The sequence below is a fragment of the Phoca vitulina genome, unplaced genomic scaffold (assembly GCF_004348235.1).
Source record: "Phoca vitulina isolate PV1807 unplaced genomic scaffold, GSC_HSeal_1.0 scaffold17, whole genome shotgun sequence".
NCBI classification, from domain to species: Eukaryota; Metazoa; Chordata; class Mammalia; order Carnivora; family Phocidae; genus Phoca; species Phoca vitulina.
The window spans coordinates 3892521-3915970 of record NW_022589720.1 but is presented as its reverse complement, the minus strand read 5'-3'; the positions used below and the strand labels follow the sequence as shown (position 1 = coordinate 3915970).

Below are 23450 nucleotides of genomic sequence, written 5' to 3'. Positions count from 1 at the left end.
CCTGCTCCGCGGGAAGCCTGCTTCTCCCTCTCCCACTCCCTCTGCTTGTGTTCCCTCTCTTGCTGTCTCTCTCTGTCAAATAAATAAAATCTTTAAAAAAAAAATCAAATCCAACAGAAAAGATGATTTGTTCAAGATGCAGAGAAACCTCATAATGCTGACATTTAAAAACACAGAGAATGAAGAAATGCCAGGCACGAGGGAATGGAAGTGAGGGCCATATTGTTCACTTCAGAAAAAAACAGCTTAAGTTGGAAAGCAATATTAGATGTAAAGATGGTCCTTATTTAGCAGGACAACACCCGAGGAAGCTATAATGCTATCAACGCGATGTGGAACTTTAATGTTAATTATGAAATAAAAGTAACAGGAGAAATTGAAAAGTAAGCAATCATAAAGTGAGATTTAAAAATACTTCTCTCAGAAACAGATATATAAGATAGACAAAAAATCAGAATATATTTGAATAGATAAATAAGGACCGTGATCTAATTGCCATATAAATAACTCTACTCCAACACAGAGCACACATTCCTTCATTCCCACAGGAAACAGTTATAAACACTCCCATGCTCAAACCATAAAGGAAGTCTCAAAAATGCGAAAAATGATATAATTTTAACTCTTTCTTTGATCTCAATGTAATAACATCTGAAATAACAAAAAAAATTACCGTAAAGCCTCCATAAAGTTGGAAATAGTAAACCACAATAATTCTAAATAATTCACAGGTTTAAGAGTAAAACAATGTTACCTCTTACCTAAAAACAGTATCCTATATTCTTCCCCCACCCAAAACATCATGATTCTGAGCGAAGTTTCCAGTTTTCAACAAATATTTCCAGAAGCACTGATTAGTATATATACAGTGGACATATGGATATAGGTAAAGATTTGTAGTAAGATCTATTCTATCATCTATCTATCTATCTGTCATGTATCTATCATGTATCCACCATCCATCCAACCATCTCTATCTATCTATAAGTTAGTTTTTAATTTTAGAAACCAAAATAATAAAAATATTATGAGAAATTTAGGTATTATTTAATGTATAAAACTAGTTAAGTTCCCTGAAAAATGGAAGTATTCCCAAGGTGACTTTCTGCCTTTGTTCATTTGGATAAATAAATAGATATGTATATAAATATAAAACAACGCACCAAACTAAAACAAATGAAGCAAAATCAAGCAGACAAAAAAACCTAAAATACAAAATATTCTACAGAACTACTTAAGGCAGGTTTTTAAGTGTCAAATAACAAATTCAAATCTAGAAAGCTAATTATTTTTTATATTCCTATTGCAACGATTTTTATGTTAATATGTAAGTGACTGAGGAAGTAAATTATATCAGCCTTGCCAGGGCGCTTGGGTGGTTCAGTTGGTTAAGCGTCTGCCTTCGGCTCAGGTCATGATCCCGGGGACCTGGGATTGAGACTTGTGTCGGGGTCCCTGCCCACTGGGGAGTCTCCTTCTACCTCTGCCCCTCCCATCTGCTCATGCTCACCCTTCTCTGTCTTGCTTTCTCAAATAAATAAAATCTTAAAAAAAAAAAATCAGCCTTGCCTATGACGAATTCCATTTGTTCCTATTTGTAACCTGACTTTCCTCGACGATACATTCTAACAAATATCTGTACTACCTTGAACGCATTTTAAAGATTTTATTTTTAAGTGATCTCTGCACCCCACATGGGGCCCGAACCCACAACCCTGAGATCAAGAGCCACAGGCTCTACACTGAGCCAGAAAGGGCCCCTCGAGTGCATTTGAAATTCACTGTTCTGGTGTCAAGTGATTTCCTTCCCTGGGGAGCGCGGTCAGACATCATCTTCCGTACTAAGGTACAGTCACGCCCGGTGACTCTGTCCTGACGCTCGCACCTGAACTGGTGACGTCATACTTTAGCCAAACATCCCTCTAAAGACAGTGTCAATGTCACACTCTTCTGGTTTCCCTGACCAAACGGAGAAGGTCAGATGCCTTCTCACTGGGGGCACGTGGGGTAGGACAAGACACAGAAAGAAGAACAGGGTCCGCCGCTCTTTGGGAGGTGGCGTCTCTGGGCGTGAGCCACAGCGTCAGGTTCCCTGCCGGAGCTGGGCCCGCGGCCAGACGAAGAGGACAGGGGGAGCGTGGAGCCCAGAGGACGCATCCTCACAGACTGTGACCCTGGGAGCGTCCTTCTCTTCAGCCACATTGGCACGCATCCCGTAAGTGAAGGGGAGAAAGCAGGAGAGGACTGCACCGAGGGGCCTCCCTCCCTCAAGTCTACTGCTGTGGCGTCCAGGAGACACCTGTGATCGAAGTCCCCGAAGAATCGCTTTCCCAGCCCTGTTCCAGATAACACTGTTGAACAGAAGCGGGGCTGCTGGGCGGGGCTGGCTGTATAATTCGTGGAAGCCAGGGCAGACTCAAAGACCGTTAGGAATTTCAAGTTGGAATGGCAGTGAATGAGAGCAAGCACGGTCCCTTCTGCCCCCCGGGCCCTGGATGCAGGTCAGATGCCCAAGAGCCAGTCCCGCTGCTAGTTCATTCTCAGCCACGCAATCAAATGAACTAACACGCTCACTTCTTTGGCATTCCCGTGAGTCAAACCCTTTCGAATGTGGGAACCGCCTAAGTGAGGACAGTTCTTTTCATTCCCTTGGTAACCTAGGCAGTTCATGTTTGTGTTGCTTGTATCTAAAAGAGGTGAGAGACAAAAAATCACGGCCCCTCTCCTGTCACTGGAAATGTTGCTGTGGGAAAGCATCCGTAACAGAGTTATCCTGCTAATCCTTACCTTGCATTTCTACAATGTGCAACCAAATGCTGACCCAGGCACTTCAGGTGAAAGCAAACAATTCTGCTAATGGGTCGGTAAGGAGTCACCAAAGTGTGGGCAGAAATAGTCCACCCAGTGGAAAGTACTACAGAGGGGGGCTGTCTTTGCATGACTTTCTAAAACAAGAAAACAAAGTCTATTTGATGACAATCTGTTTTACCTAAACTCTTACTCTGCATTCCTAGGAGAATCGTGAAGAGGGAAGAAAAGGGCCTGTTTCCCATCTGGAAAGTATTTCCTTTCGCATCTTCCCGCCATTGTCCAGGAAGGCGTGCTGTTAGTATTCATGCTTCCAAAACCAGATACTAGTTAAGATAAATGACATGAAGGGCCACTCCATTTAGATAAGCTCAGAAATATAAAGGAAATAAGTATCTGTGTGATTTATGGTTCGTGTTTCACAGGCAAGCGATAACAGAACCTGATTCACGCTCCAAGGAGGACAGAGGTAGCGGGGCCCTGGGCGCGCCCCCTGCCGTCCGTTCCAAGGCCAGCGCGGAACCAACCCTCCGTGTGGAGCAGAAGCTGGGAGAAGCCGCAGGCTGCCCCCTGGCCTCGCTCCAGCCCAGAGGAGCACCTGGGAAGTGCTGATGCCTGGTTCTTAGCCATGATGCTCCTGCCCGCCACAGCCTCCAGGACCTATTAGGATCATCTTCCTCCAGGGAGGAGACTCCTGATTCCCAGCCCACTGCCACCACTCCCATTTACGAGCTGGGGAGCCCACATGGCCACCGAGGCTGGGGCTCCACAGCCCTCCTGCTGCACCAGCTCCGGCCTCAGCCCAGGCAAGTATGTGGACGCTGATGGGGAGGTCAGGAGTTGCAACTAGTGTAAGAGGCTTTCATTTTCATTTCAGTTAAAGACGAGGCGGCTAGGGATTAAGATGTTTTAAAGACCCCACTCCCAGATCCCATTGAATAACGAACAAAAAAACTGCCAGTTTTCTGGGCAAGAGAGAAATGTATCTTACATCGCAGAGGAAAACAAAACAACTTTTTAAATTAAGATCTTATTTTCCCAACTCAGTTGTTAAAATAAAAATGCACAAGGATTAATACATGTGATATAAGTTCATTCTTCTGTGTTTTGCCATAGTCTTGCTTCACAGACTAAATAAATAATGGATGTGAATTTGTTTCTCCTTTTACACCCTAAATAAAAACAGCCAAGAGTTATCAAGTGCTCAGCCCATGTGTTGCGCATAGAGCGCACGGATCTCACATGAGTTCCCTCAACAAACCCTCGCTCTCTATCACCCTGGTTACATACAAAGTGGACACACAAGGGAGATCTGAACCACACCTTTAAACCAGCTCCCGAGCTCACACCATCCTTGCTCTCCACCATCCTCGTAATCCCGGCCGACCCAGTCCACTCCGTCAAAAGGACTCTGATGCACACAGTTGGGGCCAGAGGCTGGGACATCTTGCCCCACCTGTTCAGCACAAACCTGCGGGGTCCCATTGGTCATCAGGCCTCTGCTATTTGCTGGGGATATAGCAGGAACCTCATTAGGGATCTCCCAGCAGGAAAGTATGGCATTAGGTTTACAGCAAGCTTAGGACTGTCGCCAAAAGCTTTCTCCTTCAGATAAGAATACAAATATTTGAAAACATTAGACATAAATCAAAGGGCCAGATGGATGGAGGCCTCTGGATGTTTCCTGGATGAATTTAGGGAGTCCTCACTATGTTTTAACAATGCTGTTCCCATTCATCAGTGCCAATTTCCCTTAGACTAGTCCTTTTGCTCTGAACTGTGCCTTTTCTTTCAGCATACAAAGCTCTTGACAGAATTTACTTATAAAATTTTACCTTAGTAAGTTTAGAATACATCAAAGAACATAGAGATGTTTTGACAATAGATCCCTCAAAACCAGAAAGACAAACTGCAGGGAAGCAGAGGAGGGGAGAAAAACAATGGGCTAAACAGGTGACCTGCCCATAAAATGAGTGACCTCCTAATATGTGTGTGTTTATAAGACAGCATAAGGAAAATCCAACATCCACTTAGAAATCTTTGTTGGAAGGAATCGATAAGCCTGATGGAAAAGGGGAATCAGAGACATAACCCATGAGGACTTTTTGGGAAGAAATGAGACCGTTGGCTCACTATGAAGAAGGGCCAGAGCGAGTGGGGGATTCACAGGGGGGCTGTTAGCAGGAAGCAGAGGTGGCCCTTACCTGATTCTTGTGTTTGAGGTCCGACATCATGGGCTGAGAGTGTGGATGGGGAGGAGGAGGAATTCTGGAGGACACTGGAGGTGACACGGAATCCTTGTCCTGGGAGGGGTGGTGGGATGGCCATCCTGGGTGGCCACCAAGAGAGGGCCCATCCTTTTCCACTGAGAACATGGGCTTTGAACTTCCTGCAGCCTGGAGATCCTGAGCACCGTGCACGGCCTGGGTGACGGCTGGGTATAGCCAGGTTGGGTTTCGGGGGAGGAGAACGAAGGAAGAGCTGTGCCAGCAGGTCCAGTGGGCTGGCGGGACAAGGGTTACAGGGCCATCCATGGCCTCTGGGCTGAGGGCGGGCCGGGGGGTCCTGGACAGTGAGGGGTGGGAAGGCAACTGTCCAGGTGAGACAGGAGGACTGGAGTGTGGGTCCAGGACTGCGTGAGCTGCAGTGACACGAGGAGGCGGTGGCCAGTGCGGGGTGGCTCAGACCTCAGTTTCACAGGCGAGGCACGCTGGAGTTAGGACGGTGGCTTCCCATACCAATGGGGACCGTATGGTCAGGGCTCCAACACGGGAGACTAGCTCTCCTTTCCTGCAAGTCTGAGCTGGTAGGCAGCTGGGCGCCAGGTGAGGGCAGCTCTGCTTCGGGAGGTCACCAGGGAATCTGACAGCCCCCCATCCTGGGCTCCACATGCCTGGGGCTGGCCTTGCCCACAGGGCTGGAGCTGGGGCAGTGAGGAAGGAAAGGAAGGGAGCTGGAGAGGAAGAGGAGGAAGCACAGCCTTTGCAGGGCGCCCATGGAGGGCAGCTGCATTGCTGCCGCTCGCTTCCCACAGCCCAGAGGACGAGCTGGGAGGGCTGGGGGACATCTAGCGGGGGTTCCGTGTGGGAGTGAAGCAATGTGTGTGCACATGGTGGGGGTGGGGCTGCGCCCTCCAGGGAGGCACCAGCGGCTCCGCCCGTGGCCCTGGCCTCTCCTGCTTCCAGGTCGAGCCCTGCATGGGTCACAGACACAGAGAGGCCTCTTCTGGGTTCCCACTCTCAGTTCACAGCTGAGTCAGGTGATGCTTAAAGGCAGGAAGCTGGCAGCCGGGAGTTGGGGACCTCGTCTTGGGTGTTTTCCTTACATCCCCCTTGATGAGCCTCATCGAGCAGACGGGCGGGCCGGACTGCGGGCTGACTTCATGCAAACACTAACCATTTCCAATTATCCGGAGCTTAAGCTGATCTACCTTCACTAAGGCTGGTTCTGCATGCACATAAAAGTGACATGCACACATGTCTCTTCGTCTCAGTGAGGGAGGTTTCTCTGCAGCAAAGTCAACTAGCTGTTTTGAGGTGCCCAGGTTGGTGGGCCCTGGCAGGAACTCAGCACGATGTCAGCAAGCATTCCCAGGTCATGAGGTTCCGTGGAGAGCCGCCATCGAGGTCACGGTGACGGCAACGCTGCGTCACTTGGAACACAGGTGCCCACCGGCTGTCCAGGAAGAGGGAGTCCCAGGGGTGCACCCACCTGGCAGGAGGCCGCCCCGCCATCTGTCTCCTTCCCACAGCATGATCATTTTTGCCGCCAGCCTCCCTCTGCCAACCGTGAGTTTCACTTCCTAAACCATCCAGAACTTTGTGCACTTGGCCTGTCGCTTCGGACCCTGGAGAAGCCTTGCGGTGGCCTGTGTTCTCGCTGTCCAGCTCAGCACAGCCCACAAGGCGCGTGGGCCCGCGGAGTTCCCGCGGAGGGACATGACGAGGGGATCAAGGCGTGTGGCCATTACAAGAGCCTGTCCAGCCCCAGAAAGGATCCCCAGGCCGGCGCCCATGCACTGGTGGGTGATGGGCCTCCAGCACCGAAGTCCTTGTGTCAGTCTCGACTGGCATACCTCTCAACAGCAGGCCGCGGGGCGAGCTGGCTGAGGAGCCCGGCCTGGGGCAGGGCAGGTGGCTTTGTGAGGTGGTGGGTCCCCAGCCCCTGAGGGAGCAGGGAGACTGGAGGACAGGATGTCCCCAGGGAGGACCCCCCTCACCGTGGTGGAAGGAACGGTCCTGACCTCTCAGATGCGGGTAAGTGGCCTCCGTCTCTATCCTGAGCCAGTGACCAGGGACCCAACAGCTCAGAGACGAAGGGAGACATGGGGCCTCTCCCTCCTGTGTGTTCCTGTCTCCCGGGAAAGCATCACGCTGCTGAGACACATTTCCACAAACCTGGAATCAGCTCGCCAGCTACTGGGGATCTTTAAAAATCAAGAAGTTTGAGATTATCTTGTACTGTTTTTAGTGCGTCGGCTGTCTGAAGAATCTGGAGTCAGACTTTCATTCCGTAAATATGTTACTCAGATGATTCTCACAATCCCCCTGGGCCGTGGCCTCCGTGAAGATGAAGCCACTGAGCACAGAGAGGGGAAGGGCGTGCCTGGGCTGTCACAGCTGGGAGCAGGGCCGGCCGAGGCTGCTCCGCGGGGCCCGGCCCAGCCCACCGACTCCGGGCACCTGCGCTTTCCTGAGAACTATCTCGGGGTGGCAGCACCGCGGGCAGAACGGGATGCCAGGGCCCCGGCTTCCTTCGCTCAGTCTCACACGTGTGCGTGTGCACGCATGCATGTGCGTGTGTGTGCATGTGTGTGTGCGCGCGTGTACGTGCATGTGTGTGTGCATGTGCGTGTGTGTATGTGTGTGCGTTGTGTGTGCGTGTGCATGCATGTGTGCGTGTGTGCACATGCACGTGTCTGCATGTGCGTGTGCGTGTGCATGTGTGTGTGCATGTGCGTGTGTGTACATGTGCGTGTGTGTGCATGCGTGCGCTGCAGCAATCCACACGCCCTGCCTCATCTGGCAGGCCTGTGAATGCATCCTTCTGACACGTTTCATTCAGTAGGCAAATAAACCAGAGCAGAACGAACTGGAGGCTGAGAAGGAAAACGTTACTGTCACCACGGTATGTTATCACCCCCGCCAGCCTGCGGTGATTACAGTGAAAATACAGCATATAGGATGCCGTTAGGAGAACTTGCACTTACGTTCACAAGATATTCCAAACATACCTGTTCAGGCACTTCTGGTTACTCTTGCCTCTTCCTGATCCCCGATTACATGACAACAATCAGCTCTTCCCTTCTCTAGACTCTGGAGCTCCCAAGACTCATGGAGTATATTTACAAAACTATGACACCTGTCTGGATGAACGCAGCAGCTCTTACCTGGGAGGACAGGCAGATACTTTGCAAGACACCACCCCCGTGACAGGTCTGGTGCTGGGATTACAGAACGATGTGTTGACTTGAAACCTCAGGTCTCGGTAGCAGCCTGCCCTCGTGGTCATCTGGCCTGCAGGAAAGGGTGCAACGTATAATAGACTCAGAAATGTGCCCCGTGGGGAAAGGCAGAGGAAGAGCAATGAAATCTCTTTTTAAAAAGGATTTACCACATTGGCAAGTCTTTATGCTAATGACCAATTGGCCAACTCTTGGCATACTGGTTCTTTTCTGATCTGTCTTTGTGATTTTTATCAGGGAATTTCATCAATTCTAAGTTACCTGTACTTCTCTCCTATATGTTCACATCTTTAAAGTCAACACGTGCCTTTGTCTTGTAATTGGTGCCAACATACATTTGATGACACATCATTCTTTCCTATTGTTTCTGGAGTTGGGAACATCACCCACTTCTCAAAAGAAACATAATATGCCTGATTTCCACTTGATAAGTCACAATAGGAAGCAATCGATAATAAGCCAGAAAGAAATACAGACAAAAAAACATAAAGCAGTTTGTCACCAGAGATTCCAGAGCTAAATAAATAAACTGAACGGAGGCCTTTTCGCAATAATGACTTAGCTGTCCTATTGAATGGGGTCAGTGGAAATGGTAGAAATGAAAGTGGGTTCAATCCTCAGCCCCTATTCATATCCCCAGTGCTGTTTACAGCTTTGCAAACATGTCCAAATTTGTTCAATATTTCAATTCATTAAATTTACCAAAAAAAGGTACTATTCTTTACATGAAGTTCCTAGAATAGTCAAAGCCAGAGAGGCAGAAAGTAAGATGTTGGTTTGCCCAGGGCTGGGAGGAGGGGGATTGGTGAGTCACTGTTCCATGGGCATAGGCTTTCAGTCTGGGAAGATGATCAAGATCTGGAGGTGGATGGTGGGGATGTTTGCACAACAGTGTGAACGGACTTAACAGTCCTGAGAAACATTCTGCCATGTATATTTTACCACAATACTAAGGGGATTCTAACTAGATACACATTTTGAAGGACGGTATTAAAGAGTTCATCCGATGGAGAAAAAAATAAAGAAAAAGAACCCAACTGGTACTGCTTTAAAATGAACACAATTAAAATATACTAAGATCTACAAATGATTTCATTGCTGCCCTTGGAAAGCCTGATGGAGTCCTGCTGCTCGTGTGGCCCCTCCGTGCCCCGTGTCTGCAGCCCAAGCCCGGGCACAACTCAGCATCCCCTATATCCAACTGGATTCCCCCGCCGGGCAGATGTTCAGAGCAAGAGACAGACCAAGTAGATTGTAGATGCCAGGCACAACCATCTCTAACACGAGGGTCCACGTGAAGACAAATCCTTCTTTACTCAAGGAAAACTAGAAGTCTCTAAAATACACATTGGACAGTGTGGCTAAACTTGGTCAGAAGGAATAAGACAAGTCAATGCCTTAGATGGGGAATGTTACATTCTCTAGGAAATTGGTTTTCTTAAGCAGTCAGAAGAGGAGTGTCCTCCCTGGTTTAACAGGAAATCACCATGGAAGTTCATGCGTCTGACCCCAAACTGCCCGCTCCGAGGGGTTAAGCTCAGTGGGTGCTGATGAAGGACAAGGAAATCGTAGTTAGGATCTTGGCAGTTTTGTAAAATTTTTCAGTTCTCTGCTGATGTAACATAATTATATTTTTAACCAAGCTGTGTAGTTTTTATTTTATGCTCCCTAATGTAAATTTTGCAATTATTTCTGCCCAATTTCAATGGAATCTGATGAGAAACAGCTTATTAAAAATGACTGAGGGACACCTGGGTGGCTCAGTCAGTTAAGCGTCCAACTCTTGATTTTGGCTCAGGACATGATCTCCGGGTTTGAAATAGAGCCCCACGTTGGGCTCTGCACTGGACATGGACTTTGCTTAAGATTCTCTCTCTACCTCCCCCTCTGCCCCTCCACCCCACACTCCTTCTCTCTCTCTGAAAAAAAAAAATATTTGAGGGGCCCCTGGGTGGTTCAGTCATTAAGCGTCTGCCTTTGGCTCAGGTCATGATCACAGATTCCTGGGGTTAAGCCCTGCATCAGGCTCCCTGCTCAGCCGGGAGCCTGCTTCTCTCTCTCTCCCCCTCCTTTTGTTCCCTCTCTAGCTGTCTCTCTCTGTCAAATAAATAAATAAAATCTTAAAAAAAAAAAAGACTTTGATAATGATCATGAAATACTTCTGCAGAAGTTTGAGAAAATTTACTTAAACATATGGATAATCCTAAAAAGTATTTCTAGTAAAGAGCAAGGTTTAAATCACACAAAATGAATGCCCTTAAACACCAAAGAAGGTCAAGTTCATTGAAGATGAGCCTCAACCCCAGGAGGCGACAGAATGGTAATAAAAATGGTAAGATCTCAGCCCCAACACTTGTTCTAAAATACAGATTTAGGAGACGCTTGGGTGACTCAGTTGTTAAGCGTCTGCCTTCGGCTCAGGTCACGGTCCCAGGGTCCTGGGATCGAGCCCTGCATCGGGCTCCCTGCTCAGCGGGCCGTCCGCTTCTCCCTCTCCCTCTGTCCTGTCTTCCCCTTGCTCGTGCTTTCTCTCTCTCTCTCTCTCTGACAAATAGAAACTATCTTTAAAAAAAAAAATCAAGCAATGGTGAACATGGTATAAAACTGAATTTGTGGGATGTCGCACATCCCACTTGGAGGACTGTTCACAGTCGGAAATACTTATACCGATAAATAAGAACGGAAACCAATGAATGTAAGATCGAATGAGGATATGAGAAAAAGAGCTCAAGGAAGTAGAAAGAATTGATCTAGATGGAAACAGAAATCAGTGTATTAGAAAACGAACAGATGCCAGTGTACTTGATTCCAGACAAAAACTTGTGTTACAAAAGGGAAAGTGGAAAATCTAAGAGCTGACTTTGGGCAGGGGGTTGTGACCTCTTGCCCGTGAGACTGGCTTAGATCCCACCAAGGAGAGGCAGGAACACAGGATGGGGCGGGAGAAGGTCAGAGATGCATCGCCACCCTCCTGGCTGAGGCGGGTCTGAGCATGTGCTTTGGCAAGCAGGAGCTTTGCGGTAATGCAGGCATTTTCCTGGGAACCCTCTGTGCCAAGGCTGGCTTGGCTCTACTCCTAACGGGTGATTTCTGGAATGTTCTACGACTTCCTGGTTCTTAAATAGCCAGAGGGACTCTGAGAGCTAATGGTGTCTCTCTCTGACCTTTACTCCTCCACCCTCCAAATATTTTATAAGCAAGTGATCCTTTATATTAAATACCTTCCGCCATGACATACCTAGAATGACACGTTTTCCTGGTTAACCTGCTGCTGATACACCAACTTAATGAAGAAAATAAGGAATAAGAACAAATATGCTAGATACGAAATGAGCATAAGAAAATATCCTACACAGAAGAAATGAAGAGAATTTAATGAGGGCGCTTTGTTCAAATTTATAAGCATAATATTTAAAATCTTACAGAAAAATATGGTTTTCTGAATTAGCAAAATTACAGAAGAGAGAAACAATCTATGTGGTTTAATTACCAGACAGACTACAAAACTGTCTCAAAGACCTAATTCCTGAAAATGCAAGAGTCAGATGCTGCAAATAGATCCCATCACATCTAAAAGAAGAAATAATACCAATGCTAGTTAAATTATTCCAAAGCATCCACGTAAGAGTGAGGGTCAGGAGGGCAGGCAGTCAGATGGACGGAAAGGAGGGTCATTCTCGTGAACAGGAGCGAAGGCAAGGGACAAAGGGAGGGCATGGGAGAAGGAAGAAGGTGTCCCTCCACGGCTGGGGAGGACTGAGCACTTTCAGGAACAGAAGGAGAGGAAGGGCCGGTCTGGTGGTGAGGAATCGTGGTGACAAGGTCCAGGGTATCTGAGGAGTGTCAGCTTCGGAAAGGAGGGGCCGCTCCTCTGAAGCAAAGGCCCGTGTGAGTAAGGGGGGGCTCTGGCTTGGTGGGACACATGGGGCTGGCACTTGGCAGGAGCCTCCCTGCAGAGAGGATGTGAGCTGCCCGCGGGGACCTGCAGGGACACCCACGGGGCAGAGCCCATCATGGCCCTCCTCCACCTCGGACCTGGCTTCCAAGCGGCTTCCGAAGCCAGTCAAAGAGCTGCCTTCAGTTATCATCCACCAACATCAGTAAGCAGGTCTGGGATCCTGTTAGTGGGAACTGCTTTCCTCCTTTTTCAAAATGACTGATTAAAATCACATGGGAGGAGATGCTAACAGTCTGACTTGGGTCCTGGGTGTTTTCCAGGAAAGTTCTTGTCTGTAATTCTCCTCCTGGCCATCCACTTAACCCATCTTAACTCCGCTCCCGGAGAGCATCAAGCTGCCCTCGGACCATCATAGTCCCTGGTGGGCAATCCTGAGGCTGCCATTTATACACTGAAGGGTATTCACTCAAGTCCCTGTCTTCTCTCAGCCGCTCTCCCTGGGAAGTGGGTTTCCCTGTGGTTCCTGAACCGGATTGCAGAGGTGCCTGTGAGGGCCTCGGGCTCTGGGCGGGGGCCCGCAAGTGGGCTTTCCACACAGTGTGTTAGGAGAGAAGACCCCTGGATGCGTCCTCAAACTGGGATTTGAGGACTTTGGGTTCTACAGGGCTGGCGTGGGCCCCAGAATCTGCATTTCTCCCAAGTTCTTGCATGATGAGGATGCTGCTGCCCTGGGGCCACTCACGATGCCCACCGCGCCTCAGTTACCCTTGCACGGGATTTCCCACACAGGCAGGGATCTTACACCGGTAGGCAGCCAGGCCCCGCAGGGTGAAATCGGATTCTTTACAACTCCATACCTCAGATCTCACGCCACCGCTCCAAATCTGTGCCCACAAGCAAACAGGACTGTGTGTGCACGCACGTGCGCTCACACGTGTTCTCTGCTCAAGACGTTTAGGAACGATGCCCTCAGAATACCCACCAAAACATGGAGCCTAAATCTGTAATTACTAAGGAATTTTTTGGGGGCACAGGGGGCTCATTGTTACAGTTTGTTGAAATCACTGTGACAAGCATTATAAACAATGCTTGAGGATATTGGCTCCAGAATCTGAACCACCACATTAAAAATGGGCTGTTTGCTCAAAACCTTAGAAGAGACTCTCTGCCAATGGTGGAAACAGAGAGTGTAGTGATGTGGCAGGGGGTCACCGTCAAGTCTAGAGAAGGGTGCACCCAGGAAGGGCTGTACGTGGGAAAGACCTGGGGTGGAATTTATTAAAATCCTCACAGTGACCTTGGGTCAGAGAGTGGTTTGTCTTCTTTTCTATCTGTTTACGGCATTTGTAAAGAAAACTAATGACAACATGAAAATGCACATCTGTCTTGCTGACATCACGGACACTGGGCAGTGAGAGGTGGGGGCGGGAGGGGCCCGACTGCCCAGGTGACCCTCTGGGGACTTACAATTGGCCCCCAGCCTGTCCACCCACCTGCCCTGGCCTCTCTCTCCTCCTGCCCTCTCATTCTCCCCAGAAGGCTCAGCATCGAAAGCCTCAAGGGGTGCCCACGGAGCTGAAATTCTGGTTTATCTTTGATCTACCTCGCAACCGTTAACTGACACAGAAACAGAGAAAACCAAACCAGAGAGCTCAGCAGAGGCCGCATAAAACACACGCCCGTGTACTTGTGCACGCAGGCAAACACGCACACTCAAATTCCCTCCTCAGCAGAGGGCGGCGAGGGAGGCCGACTCCCAGTCTGCTTCCCTCCACCTCACAACTCCGTGGGCTGTGCCCAGACAGCACATCTGCCCCCCGGGGGAGTGTCCAGGTGTCACCTGGCCTGGCTACTCGAGAACAGGTTTAGGTGATGCTTTAAGAAACAATTTTTCACAACTCAGCCAGAGCTACAGGGAATCATGTGAGATGGGGTCTTCGCTGTGCTCAAGGACCTGAAAATCTGTGCCCACTGGCTTGGCTAAGAACAATCAAATTTCTTCTCTCACCCCTGACTGTTAGCCTTAATTTCTGTGTGATGCCTATCAGATCCTTGAGTACTCCCCTCCGATGTGCGTTCCTGGGTGTACTCCCCACACTGTGTTCACCTGTCTGTCCACCATCAAGTAACCTCACCTGCAGGAAACATGGCAAGACCTAAGAATTAAGCAAAATAACGACCCTCAAGCCTATGTACAGTGTCTTTTTTTCTTCTTTTCAATGATTTTATTTATTTATAAGAGAGAGAACACTAGCAGAGGGGAGGGGCAGAGAGAGGAGAAGCAGGCTCCCTGCTGAGTGGGGAGCCCAAGGCGGGGCTTGATCCCAGGATCCCGGGATCACGACCTGAGCTGAAGGCAGATACTTCACTGACTGAGCCCGCCGGGCGCTCCTGTCTATGCTCCTTTTTCAAAGGGCTTCCTTGGGTCCTTCATCAGAGACTTTTGCTCACCGTAAGTGTAGGATCTGCATACTCAAGATCTTGGGGAGTCTGTTCTTTGGGAAAGGAAGGATCTTATAGGCTGGTACACTGTGTCGACGGATGCCAAGACACCAGGCTTGGGCTACCAAGGGAAGACAGAACTCTACAAAAGAGAGTTTCAGAGTACCAGAGTGACAACTTGGGGCATCAGTATGGGGCAAGTGGCCCCGGGACATCAGGAGGCCTGACTGCCAACAGCCACAGGATGACGAGCCACCACATCATCCTGGCTGCCGGGACGGAGCTCGGACGGATGACCTGAGTCAGCAGAAGGGAGGCAGTTTCCAGCAAGGAAGAGGAGAAATCAGAAGACGTGTCCCAGGTACGCCTCCCCGCATCAAAGACACCGAGTCGTCTGTTCCCCGAAAGGAAGCTTCCAGGCGGTCCCTCCTGCCCTCCGTTCACACCACTGCCCCTAAGCTGCCCCCACGTCCTGCCCGCCGCCTCCGTCCCAGTCCTGCGGGAAGATGGTGGGCCACTCTTTGACCCCTCAGCCGCAGCAGGTACAAGCCTGCACGCCCATGCACACACTTCTCCAGGGATGCGCGTGTGCACTCACACAGGCCCGCACACACGTGTGTGCACATACGTGCACAAACACATGCTTGGAGGGCGACATAATCCCAAATAGGGAGGAAAGTGCCCCTCATCCCTGCCCTGGGGCCACATGGAGAATAACATCATGACGTGATTCCCTCCTGCCTCAAGAGTTTAGTAACCTGAACTGTCCGGTTTCTCAGGCAAAGCTGTAACATTAACAGAAGAACCGGGACTGACATTTACTTGTAGACACAGTGTTAAGAGCTTTACAGGTAGTCTCTCATTTAATCCTTAAAGGAACCCTATAAGGTAGTTTATGTTATTAGCCTCATTTTATAGATGGGCTCACTAAGGCATAAAAGGCTTAAGTAGCTCATAAGGTCAGGAGATTCTAAGAGGCAGGGCCTCACCGTGACTCCTGGCAGGCTGGTCACAAACACCACGCTATCTCTTCCAGCTCAGCAAGGCCCGGTGCATCACCTCCCGGCCCGGTCTTTCCGTCCAACGTGAGATATGCAGGTAGAAATTGTAACCTCTTGTTTGATAGAAAGAGATGTGTACCATTTTCTATTTCAGAACTCTTCATACACTGGAGGACAATTTTTTAAACTCTATTCACTGGGAGCTGAGTAAATGCCTGGAAGCAAGGGAACCCGAATTCTGAATGATGGAAGGCATTTCCAGGCTCCACTCCCTGCTTTGTGTCTGGGAGCAGGAGGGAGGAAGAAACGAGGGAGCCCTGAGGAAGCTGCCCCCACGGGGGAGGGGTGCGTGTTTCTGGGTAACAGTGGGATGACCCCATATCACCCTTTCCCAAACACGGCCTTCATGTATTTCTAAATCAAAAGGTCATCGAGGTCCTGCATTTGTCCACTTGACAAATAGATCCTTGGTGGCTGGTGCGTGCCAGACGCATTGCTAGACCCTGAGGACACAGCAGCTAATAAATGTAACAAAAGTCACAACCAACCACAGCCCAAGTCTGTTCCAGGCTGTCACAGAACCTAAACACAGAGAGAATGCAGCAAACAGCAAAAACAGACCAGACCCAGGCCAGCTGTAACAGGGCCAAAGAACCTGACGGTGATCCCGATGTGGGGTGGTGGGGACCACGGCCTGAGGCCTGGGGGCGTTCTGGAGCTCGGCATTGGTGAGCATGGTGGGGACACGCTCACAACTCAGGCGACACCAGACCCGGGCACCGAGTCCTTTCCTCAGACCCAAGGGGAATTTCAGAACAACAAGAAAACTTACAAATAGGAAATTGGTACAAAAGAGACTCAAAACCAAAGATAAACAAATCCAAGTGGTGCTCGATCCCACAGCCATGTTGGAATGATGGAACCTGGAAGGCAGAATATATGCTCTTTTATGTTCACTTGTTCATTTCCATGCAGTTGCTGTGCCCAGATCCTGGGCATTCTGCATAGATTGACTTAAGAGCTTAAATAAAAGTATCCTTTCAAGTCCTAGTCTAGCATTTACCTCCATTTCTGCATTATCAGAAGGTGAATAACACCTGATGTCTCACGGCATTTTCACCAGGATTAAATCAGATCACGAGTACAGAAGCAAAGGACAGGCAGGCCGGAGGAGTGGCTGAGCGTGGAACCCAATGTGGGGCTCGATCTCACACCCCTGAGATCATGACCTGAGCCAAAACCAAGAGTGGGATGCTTAACAAACTGAGCCACCCAGGCATCCCTAAGATTTGTCTGAGAAATTTTAATTGTGAATCAGATCAATATTTTCACTTAAAAGAAAAGCATTAACCCCAGACATTGCACGGAGCATACTGGAGAGTTTAGAACGTAGGTATAAGCCAAATCTTAATAAGCATTTCACTTGGAAGCAAATCAGCCATTTGAGATTAGTTATTTGAAATGCACTGAACCAACAGGATCAGAGGCTGATTTTTAAAAATAACAGCATCTGTAATTTTGAGAAATGTCTGATGCTTTTACATTGGCAACGAGAGTCTAGTGATGTCATTACCATGTGAAAACAGTGTCCACCTTAGAGTCAGACTTCATCAGCTAAGCCAGTTCCTATGCGAACTATATTCTTGGCTTCCTGTCTCTCTGTATAAGCCCAGACCCCTCACCGATGCCCAGACACTGGCTGAGAGTCCAGTCAAGGCACAACTAGACAGGATCATTGAAATAAAAAATGTGGTTATATCATAAAAGTGAGTGGAAAGGAAAAAGGAGCAGGGGAACCTTGAGAGGAAAGAAGATGAATGGTCGGACCTGCCCTGTGTCTGTCAGAAAATCTTATTTTCCAGAGAGAGATGGGTCCATTAGAATAGAGAAGGAAATGACACTTCTTAAAAAACAAAAACAAAAACAAAACAAAACCCATCATGTTTCCTCCACTGATGACAGGTAATGCATGTTTCTTGAATGAAACAAGAGGTGGGGTAGTTTCCAAGTGTCTTTCTCAGTTCATTAATTCCCTAACTGGGTCATCTAAAGGTTCCTTATAGATACTAAGTTCACAGGGAGATAGCTAAGAAAAGTATGCTTTGAAAAGTTAATAATCCAGGATGTCGGAAGGTCTGTGCAACTAGAGATCCTGAAAACACAACATGGGCACATAAAATGAAACTGGTGCCCATTCCTTCCCTTTGTCTTGGGTTGAGAATGTTGGGTGATGTGCTGAACGAGGTCCCCAAGAAAGGAAGACAGGTCCCCAAGAAAGGAAGACAGGTCCCCAAGAAAGTGCTCTTTATCAGATTCGCTGGTGAATTTAGTTATTCTCTCGTAAAACTGAAAACACAAGAACGGACCCATTTTGAATGGTCAGCCTCCAATGTTAATCATTCAGTGCTATTTTCAGATAATGCAGATTTTAAATAACCTGGCCTACCTTTCAGTAGTGAGAGGATCCAACAGCACAGAATGAACAAAACATTGTATAAACCTAAAGTAACTAAGGATTTATCTCCAGAAGATGTGTGTCATCCGATACCATCAAATCCTGAAACACCGAGACATCAAGACAACCACTTGTAATCAAGTCTGGGGAGCTAAACGCCCCTACCTGAAAAGGAATCGTTGTCTTTAATCCTTGGCAAATAACCATGTGATTTGAGACTACTGCGGGAGGTCTGACAAGTCCATGAAACATAGATAAAAAAACAGCGCATGTTAGGACTGAACAGGACAAAGCCTTGACCTTCAAGTGGTCATGAAAGGAAGCGCTACTGATCCACGAGGGGGATCTTACTCGCCGCCTCTCAGGCTTCTGTTCCGGGTACCACCGTTCCCATCGATGAGCAAATGCTCACTGTGAAGGGAAGACGCAGGCTGAAATCACCGTGCTTCCCAGTAGAATCATCTGTTAAAGAATGTGAACGGACAACAGCCTATGAGCAACGCGGACGGTTGGGAGTTTGGCCGTGGTGGGAAGCACACGGGGTCAGTGGAGTTGTTTGAATCCACACTGCCTGCTGGGTTATCTGGGGGAATTTCTGAAACTTCTGAACCTCTGGTTTCTACAGAATGAGGGGCAATAATACCAAGACCTCCAAGACATGAATAATGATTGCTTCCATGCATTGATACTCGTAAAATCTTACAGATTCAAGCACATGAAACGCTGTTGCAAAGATTTTGTGGATGGTGCCCTCCTGCAGCCCAGAGCTGCCCCCAGCAAGCACGTCCTGTTTCCACTCTCAAACCCTGCTGCGGGTTTCCGCAAGACCGCGTGTGTGAAAACACACAGCAGGTGCTCAATAAATGGCAATAGTGTTTTTCTCACTGTCCTCTTGCTTCTCTGGAGAATTAGTCCCGGGGGGCCCTGAGAGAGCAGGAGAGTTGAAGGCATGCTGTTTCCTTTCACGGAAACAGGGGAGGGTCAGTGTAACCCTTCCTGACGGTTCCCATGTGGCCAGTGAGGGGTACTTGGACCAAGTGCTGAGTCTTGGGACCCAGGCAGGTCCGGTTTCTACCAGGAAGACTCTCAGAGGAGTCATAGCCTACATGAGGTGCTGAAGGTCACGCATCCTGCCCTCCATCTAGGTGTTGAATGACAAACCCTAATTTCCCATCCATTTTTCCACCCAAACTGAAAACAAACAACACATTCACTGACTCGATAATGCCATTCTTTAAGCAAATGATTATGGAATGGGTTCTGGGTTGATTTCTTCCAAAAACCTCAATGTGAGAATTATTACTGAGGGCTAATTAGGTGATTTGCAAGTACACTAATCACACATTCAGCGTTTTCGGGATCCTGAGACAAGTAACTCGGTAAAAGCTGAGAAAACCAAGTGCTCCTTGGAATGCCTGACACGCAAACAGGGGACATGAGTGAAGCTGCCATAAAGAAACAGGGGCAGACCCACCATCCTCTGCAGACGTTCCCATGTAGTTCTTTCTATTTTTTTCCACCAAATGAAAACGTACAAAGAAGAGTTCTGAAAATCATAATGTCCTTGCACAAATATAAAGCTTTGTGATTCAGTTGTTAATTTAACCAAACTCTATTAGATATCTCTAAATAGGGGTGGATAAAATCAACTATATATTCAATATAATCTGTGAAAGCATGAGGGGTTGTTTTAAGATCAGAAGAGAAAGGGAAGAGAAATAAGTATAATTAGAAATTAATTTTTCCCATGTCATACACAGGGGATGCCTGTGAACATAGTTCTATTCCTCCGTTCCCTGAGTGGCGGCACATGGTAGCTCGTCTGGCCCCGTCCCGTGAGGGGCCCATATACTACTCTCTATTTTGTAATTAAAGCCATTTGCTTGCTCTCCTTGTGTGCAGAAGGGAATCAGACTTTTCCTTAGGAAGCTCTTAATGTCAGAATTTAAATAGGATTTCAATACTTTATTCTTAGTTAATAATGGGGAGAATTAGTGTGTGTCAAACACATTAGTGTCAACTGTCCAGACTTACGTTTTTTTGTTAATCTTTGTTTTTCTCTATTTCTTTTATGTCTTTTATTAGAGCAACTATTAAGAATGTATGAATTCAGTTTTACTTTTTCTTTATTCATTACATTCTTACTTCATGCAAGTCTCCATTTTGTGTACCTTTTTACTTAAATATCAACTCTCTAAATTAACTTCTTAATTATTAAAAGCTGGAATTCACAAAGCTGAAATCTGTATATCCATATGAAAACTTGTGTGTTTTTGAAATATTAGGTGGAATTGAGTATTGTGTTTCTAAATTTGAAAAATTTGCTCACCACTCTTTGTCAGACAGTATGTCTGGCTCTAGCTGAGAATGTTCCTGTAGTGAGCTACCTTTACCAATTTAGACATTCCTATGGTCAAATTCTAATGGTATTAAGATGACCAAGGCATCGACTGTCATGTGAAATTCTCCTCTCTGACATGCTGTTTCTAGTCATTTCCACTGCAATTTGCATAAAATTCATATGGTTTCTGGGTGAATTTCAATACACGACTTCATAGTATATTTTTTGAGCAAGACCATTAGACAAAAACCTCTGTCCGTATCACAGTATTTTCAACATAAGCTTCTATTTCTCATCACCAACACGATAGATATAATAACTGGAGTGACTATCATTTCAATAATCTCAAATAGCAAAACTATTGTTTATCAAATCTTCACTTAGATAGAAATTAGAAGCCAATTCAGTGCATGACTTCCTCAGAGCCACATGCTGATGTAGATGATGGGAGAAGGCAGGCCAGGCCTTCGAGGGACATTCAGAGCCCTGCTCTCTGCTCTCCCTCTGGGGACGGGCTCCCTGCCAGGACACGGTGAGGACCCGTGAGTGCAGCGTGCCCGTGGCCCAAATGCACCCGGGCCCCTCAGTGCCCACCACCAGGGGAGGCGTGAGAAGTGACCTACCCCCACCACATGACACGGAGCACTCGGAGCGGATGATGGTCCACGTGTAGCGAGGCTGGCTGCCAGGCTTTTCCCCTCTCAGCCGAGGCACCGAGTACTCCCAAGCAACACCCGGGTTCCTTCCCTGAAACAGAAGCTGTAAAATAAAAAGGGGGAAAAGAGAGCCGGTTAAAATGGAACTGATAAATGTAAGCTAATTTTTAAATAATACATAAACATCAGTATCAACAATCAGTGTTACAATGGGAAACACTGTCCATCCTCCAAAATGTATATGAACTTTTTAAACAGAAGTGAACTGTCGGCGAGAATCAGGCTCATTTAGAAAAATGTAGATATTTTACTCTTTGGCTTTACATTTAGTATATTCCTCCATGCAAGGCTTTGAACACCTTTGCAAACTAACTAAAGTGTTTGGTTACGTCCCCCAGTGTTTCCTTGGGATCCCCCGCAAGTCCTGTCCATCTGAGAGAATCAGAAAGCAATGCCTATAAGGCACTGTCCCACTTCCTAGTGATTCCAAGCAGCCCAGGACTCTTGAGTGGGCATCACCCATGCCACCATCAAAGCCAAGTCAGAGGACTTGCTAGTGTGACCGGATGCAGAGGTCTTTTGCCAAGTGGCATGCACCCTGTAGATCCAGAAGAAAACTATCTTATCAGTAAAGATCTGTCAGGTTGAGCCTGTCCGTGAGCCGTGGCTTGGCACCTTATATTTGGAATCCTCACCTCCTAGCTTGAAACACAATCATTTGGACCAGTTCCCTTTCACCCATGAATGTATCGGATCCACTGATCTCAGTGAGAAGGCTTTTTATTTTGGAAACCTCACCATTAATCCATTGGTAGAAATCCCATCTCTGAGTCTTAGAGCCTTTCTTGGTCCTGATGTGATGTGCCAGTGGGTAAAGATATTGGCCCCTCCCTGACAAGCTGGCACCGCACTCCCCTCCCTGACAACACAGGTCAAGTCTTAGTTGCTGAAGGTGTTGTAGGACAGGGGAGGGCCCCGGACAGGTGGCGGCACGGCCAGGCCACTGAGATGTTCTCCTGCCTGACATCCTGAGCCTTTGCAACTCTTCTTCCATCCAGAACAGTTCCTAATAAGCCATGTTCATCTTCACACTTGACCTATCTCTCCTCCTGTGTGATTATTCCAGCTGAAGCCTGAGATGGTGGGAGAAATAATCAAGGCAAGAATTCAGGGTGAAGAGAACAGCTCAGGGTCAGGAGGGGAGACAGAGGTGGGATGTGTGCAGATGGGGCGACTGCCCCCAGACCCCTGGAGGAAGTATCTCCCAGGAAGATATGAGAGAACAGAGGGGGCTGCTTGGCCCCCAAAGCAGGTGGGGGACATCTGAGGGGCTCACATCTGTGTACCCAGTTGTGGGCTGGTGGGGCAACTTTTGAACCACGTGCTTTAACCGTGCACAGAAATACAAAATGTAAGGACTTAGCATATCCAGTGCCTGCCACCTCCATCTGCCCAGTCCCATGGGGACAGATCATGTTGTAGGAAGAGACTAATTGCAGCTTGTGAGCCTCTGTGGTTGTGGGTAGAGAACAGAAGGGCAATGGGTCAGGAGGCGGCTGCGTGGCCCCCTCCCTGCACACCAGGGCCCATTTGAGGGCACAGCAGGGGCTTTGCTTCTGGGTGCTCATCTCGCTCCCATTCCACAGGATTCAGTGGAATGCTGATCCCACCCCAAACACAGGCAAAGGCAGAGTCCCCTGAGTGTCCAAGCTTTTCACAGCCAGACAGCTTACAGGACAGGGGCAGACTTTTGTAAAAATCCACTGTAAAGAACCCCAAACAGGAACTGCATTATGTGCATAAATACAAATTTGGTGAGGCCCCAAGAAAGGAAAGAGAACGAGTCGATGGCCCCATTCAATGTACCCATTAGTCTTGTTTCTGAGACGCCATCAAGTTGTAAACATTATTCTCTGCATTTAAAATTATTCCCATAGCCCTCGATCTGCACCAATGCCAGAAGACCCCCGCATCCCAGCCCGAAGATGAGAAGGCTGGGGTCTACCTCCACAACCAGTGTTTCGTTGGTTGGCCCAGACGAGGTTAAGCTCTCCGGCTGGTGGGAAGACCGTCTGTAGTCAAACGTGGTGCCTGAAAACTTGTATCGGCCGGGCCAGTCGACCGTCCAGTGTCCATTCAGGTAGTATTTTTTGAGAGCGTTGCGCACAGAGATGTAGGAGGTAGACACGTTTATCTCGTGGATGCGAATACTCCGGGCTCCAGGAGGAATGGTGACCATCTGATAATACTCTACAGTAAAGGAATCAGGATCGGGGAGAATGTGGTTTCTCATTCAGTAACACCGAGGTGAAATCCCTACGCACCTGGGGTTCCCCACCACCAAAACCTGAGGATCCACATTGGGAACCAGGAGAAGCTCTGGTG

General features: G+C 48.1%; 1 protein-coding gene across 1 annotated transcript in view; it reads right to left on the bottom strand.

The window, feature by feature from the left end:
- The window catches only part of ADAMTS16 (ADAM metallopeptidase with thrombospondin type 1 motif 16), a 141362-nt gene that overhangs the window by 35966 nt on the left and 81946 nt on the right, over nt 1-23450 (bottom strand). Inside the window, exons 16-18 of the mRNA XM_032415178.1 lie at nt 23071-23315; nt 21033-21168; nt 8198-8324 (exon numbers count right to left, since the gene is read on the bottom strand). Of these exons, the coding sequence (XP_032271069.1) occupies nt 8198-8324; nt 21033-21168; nt 23071-23315 (508 nt within the window). The remainder of the gene's footprint in view (nt 1-8197; nt 8325-21032; nt 21169-23070; nt 23316-23450) is intronic.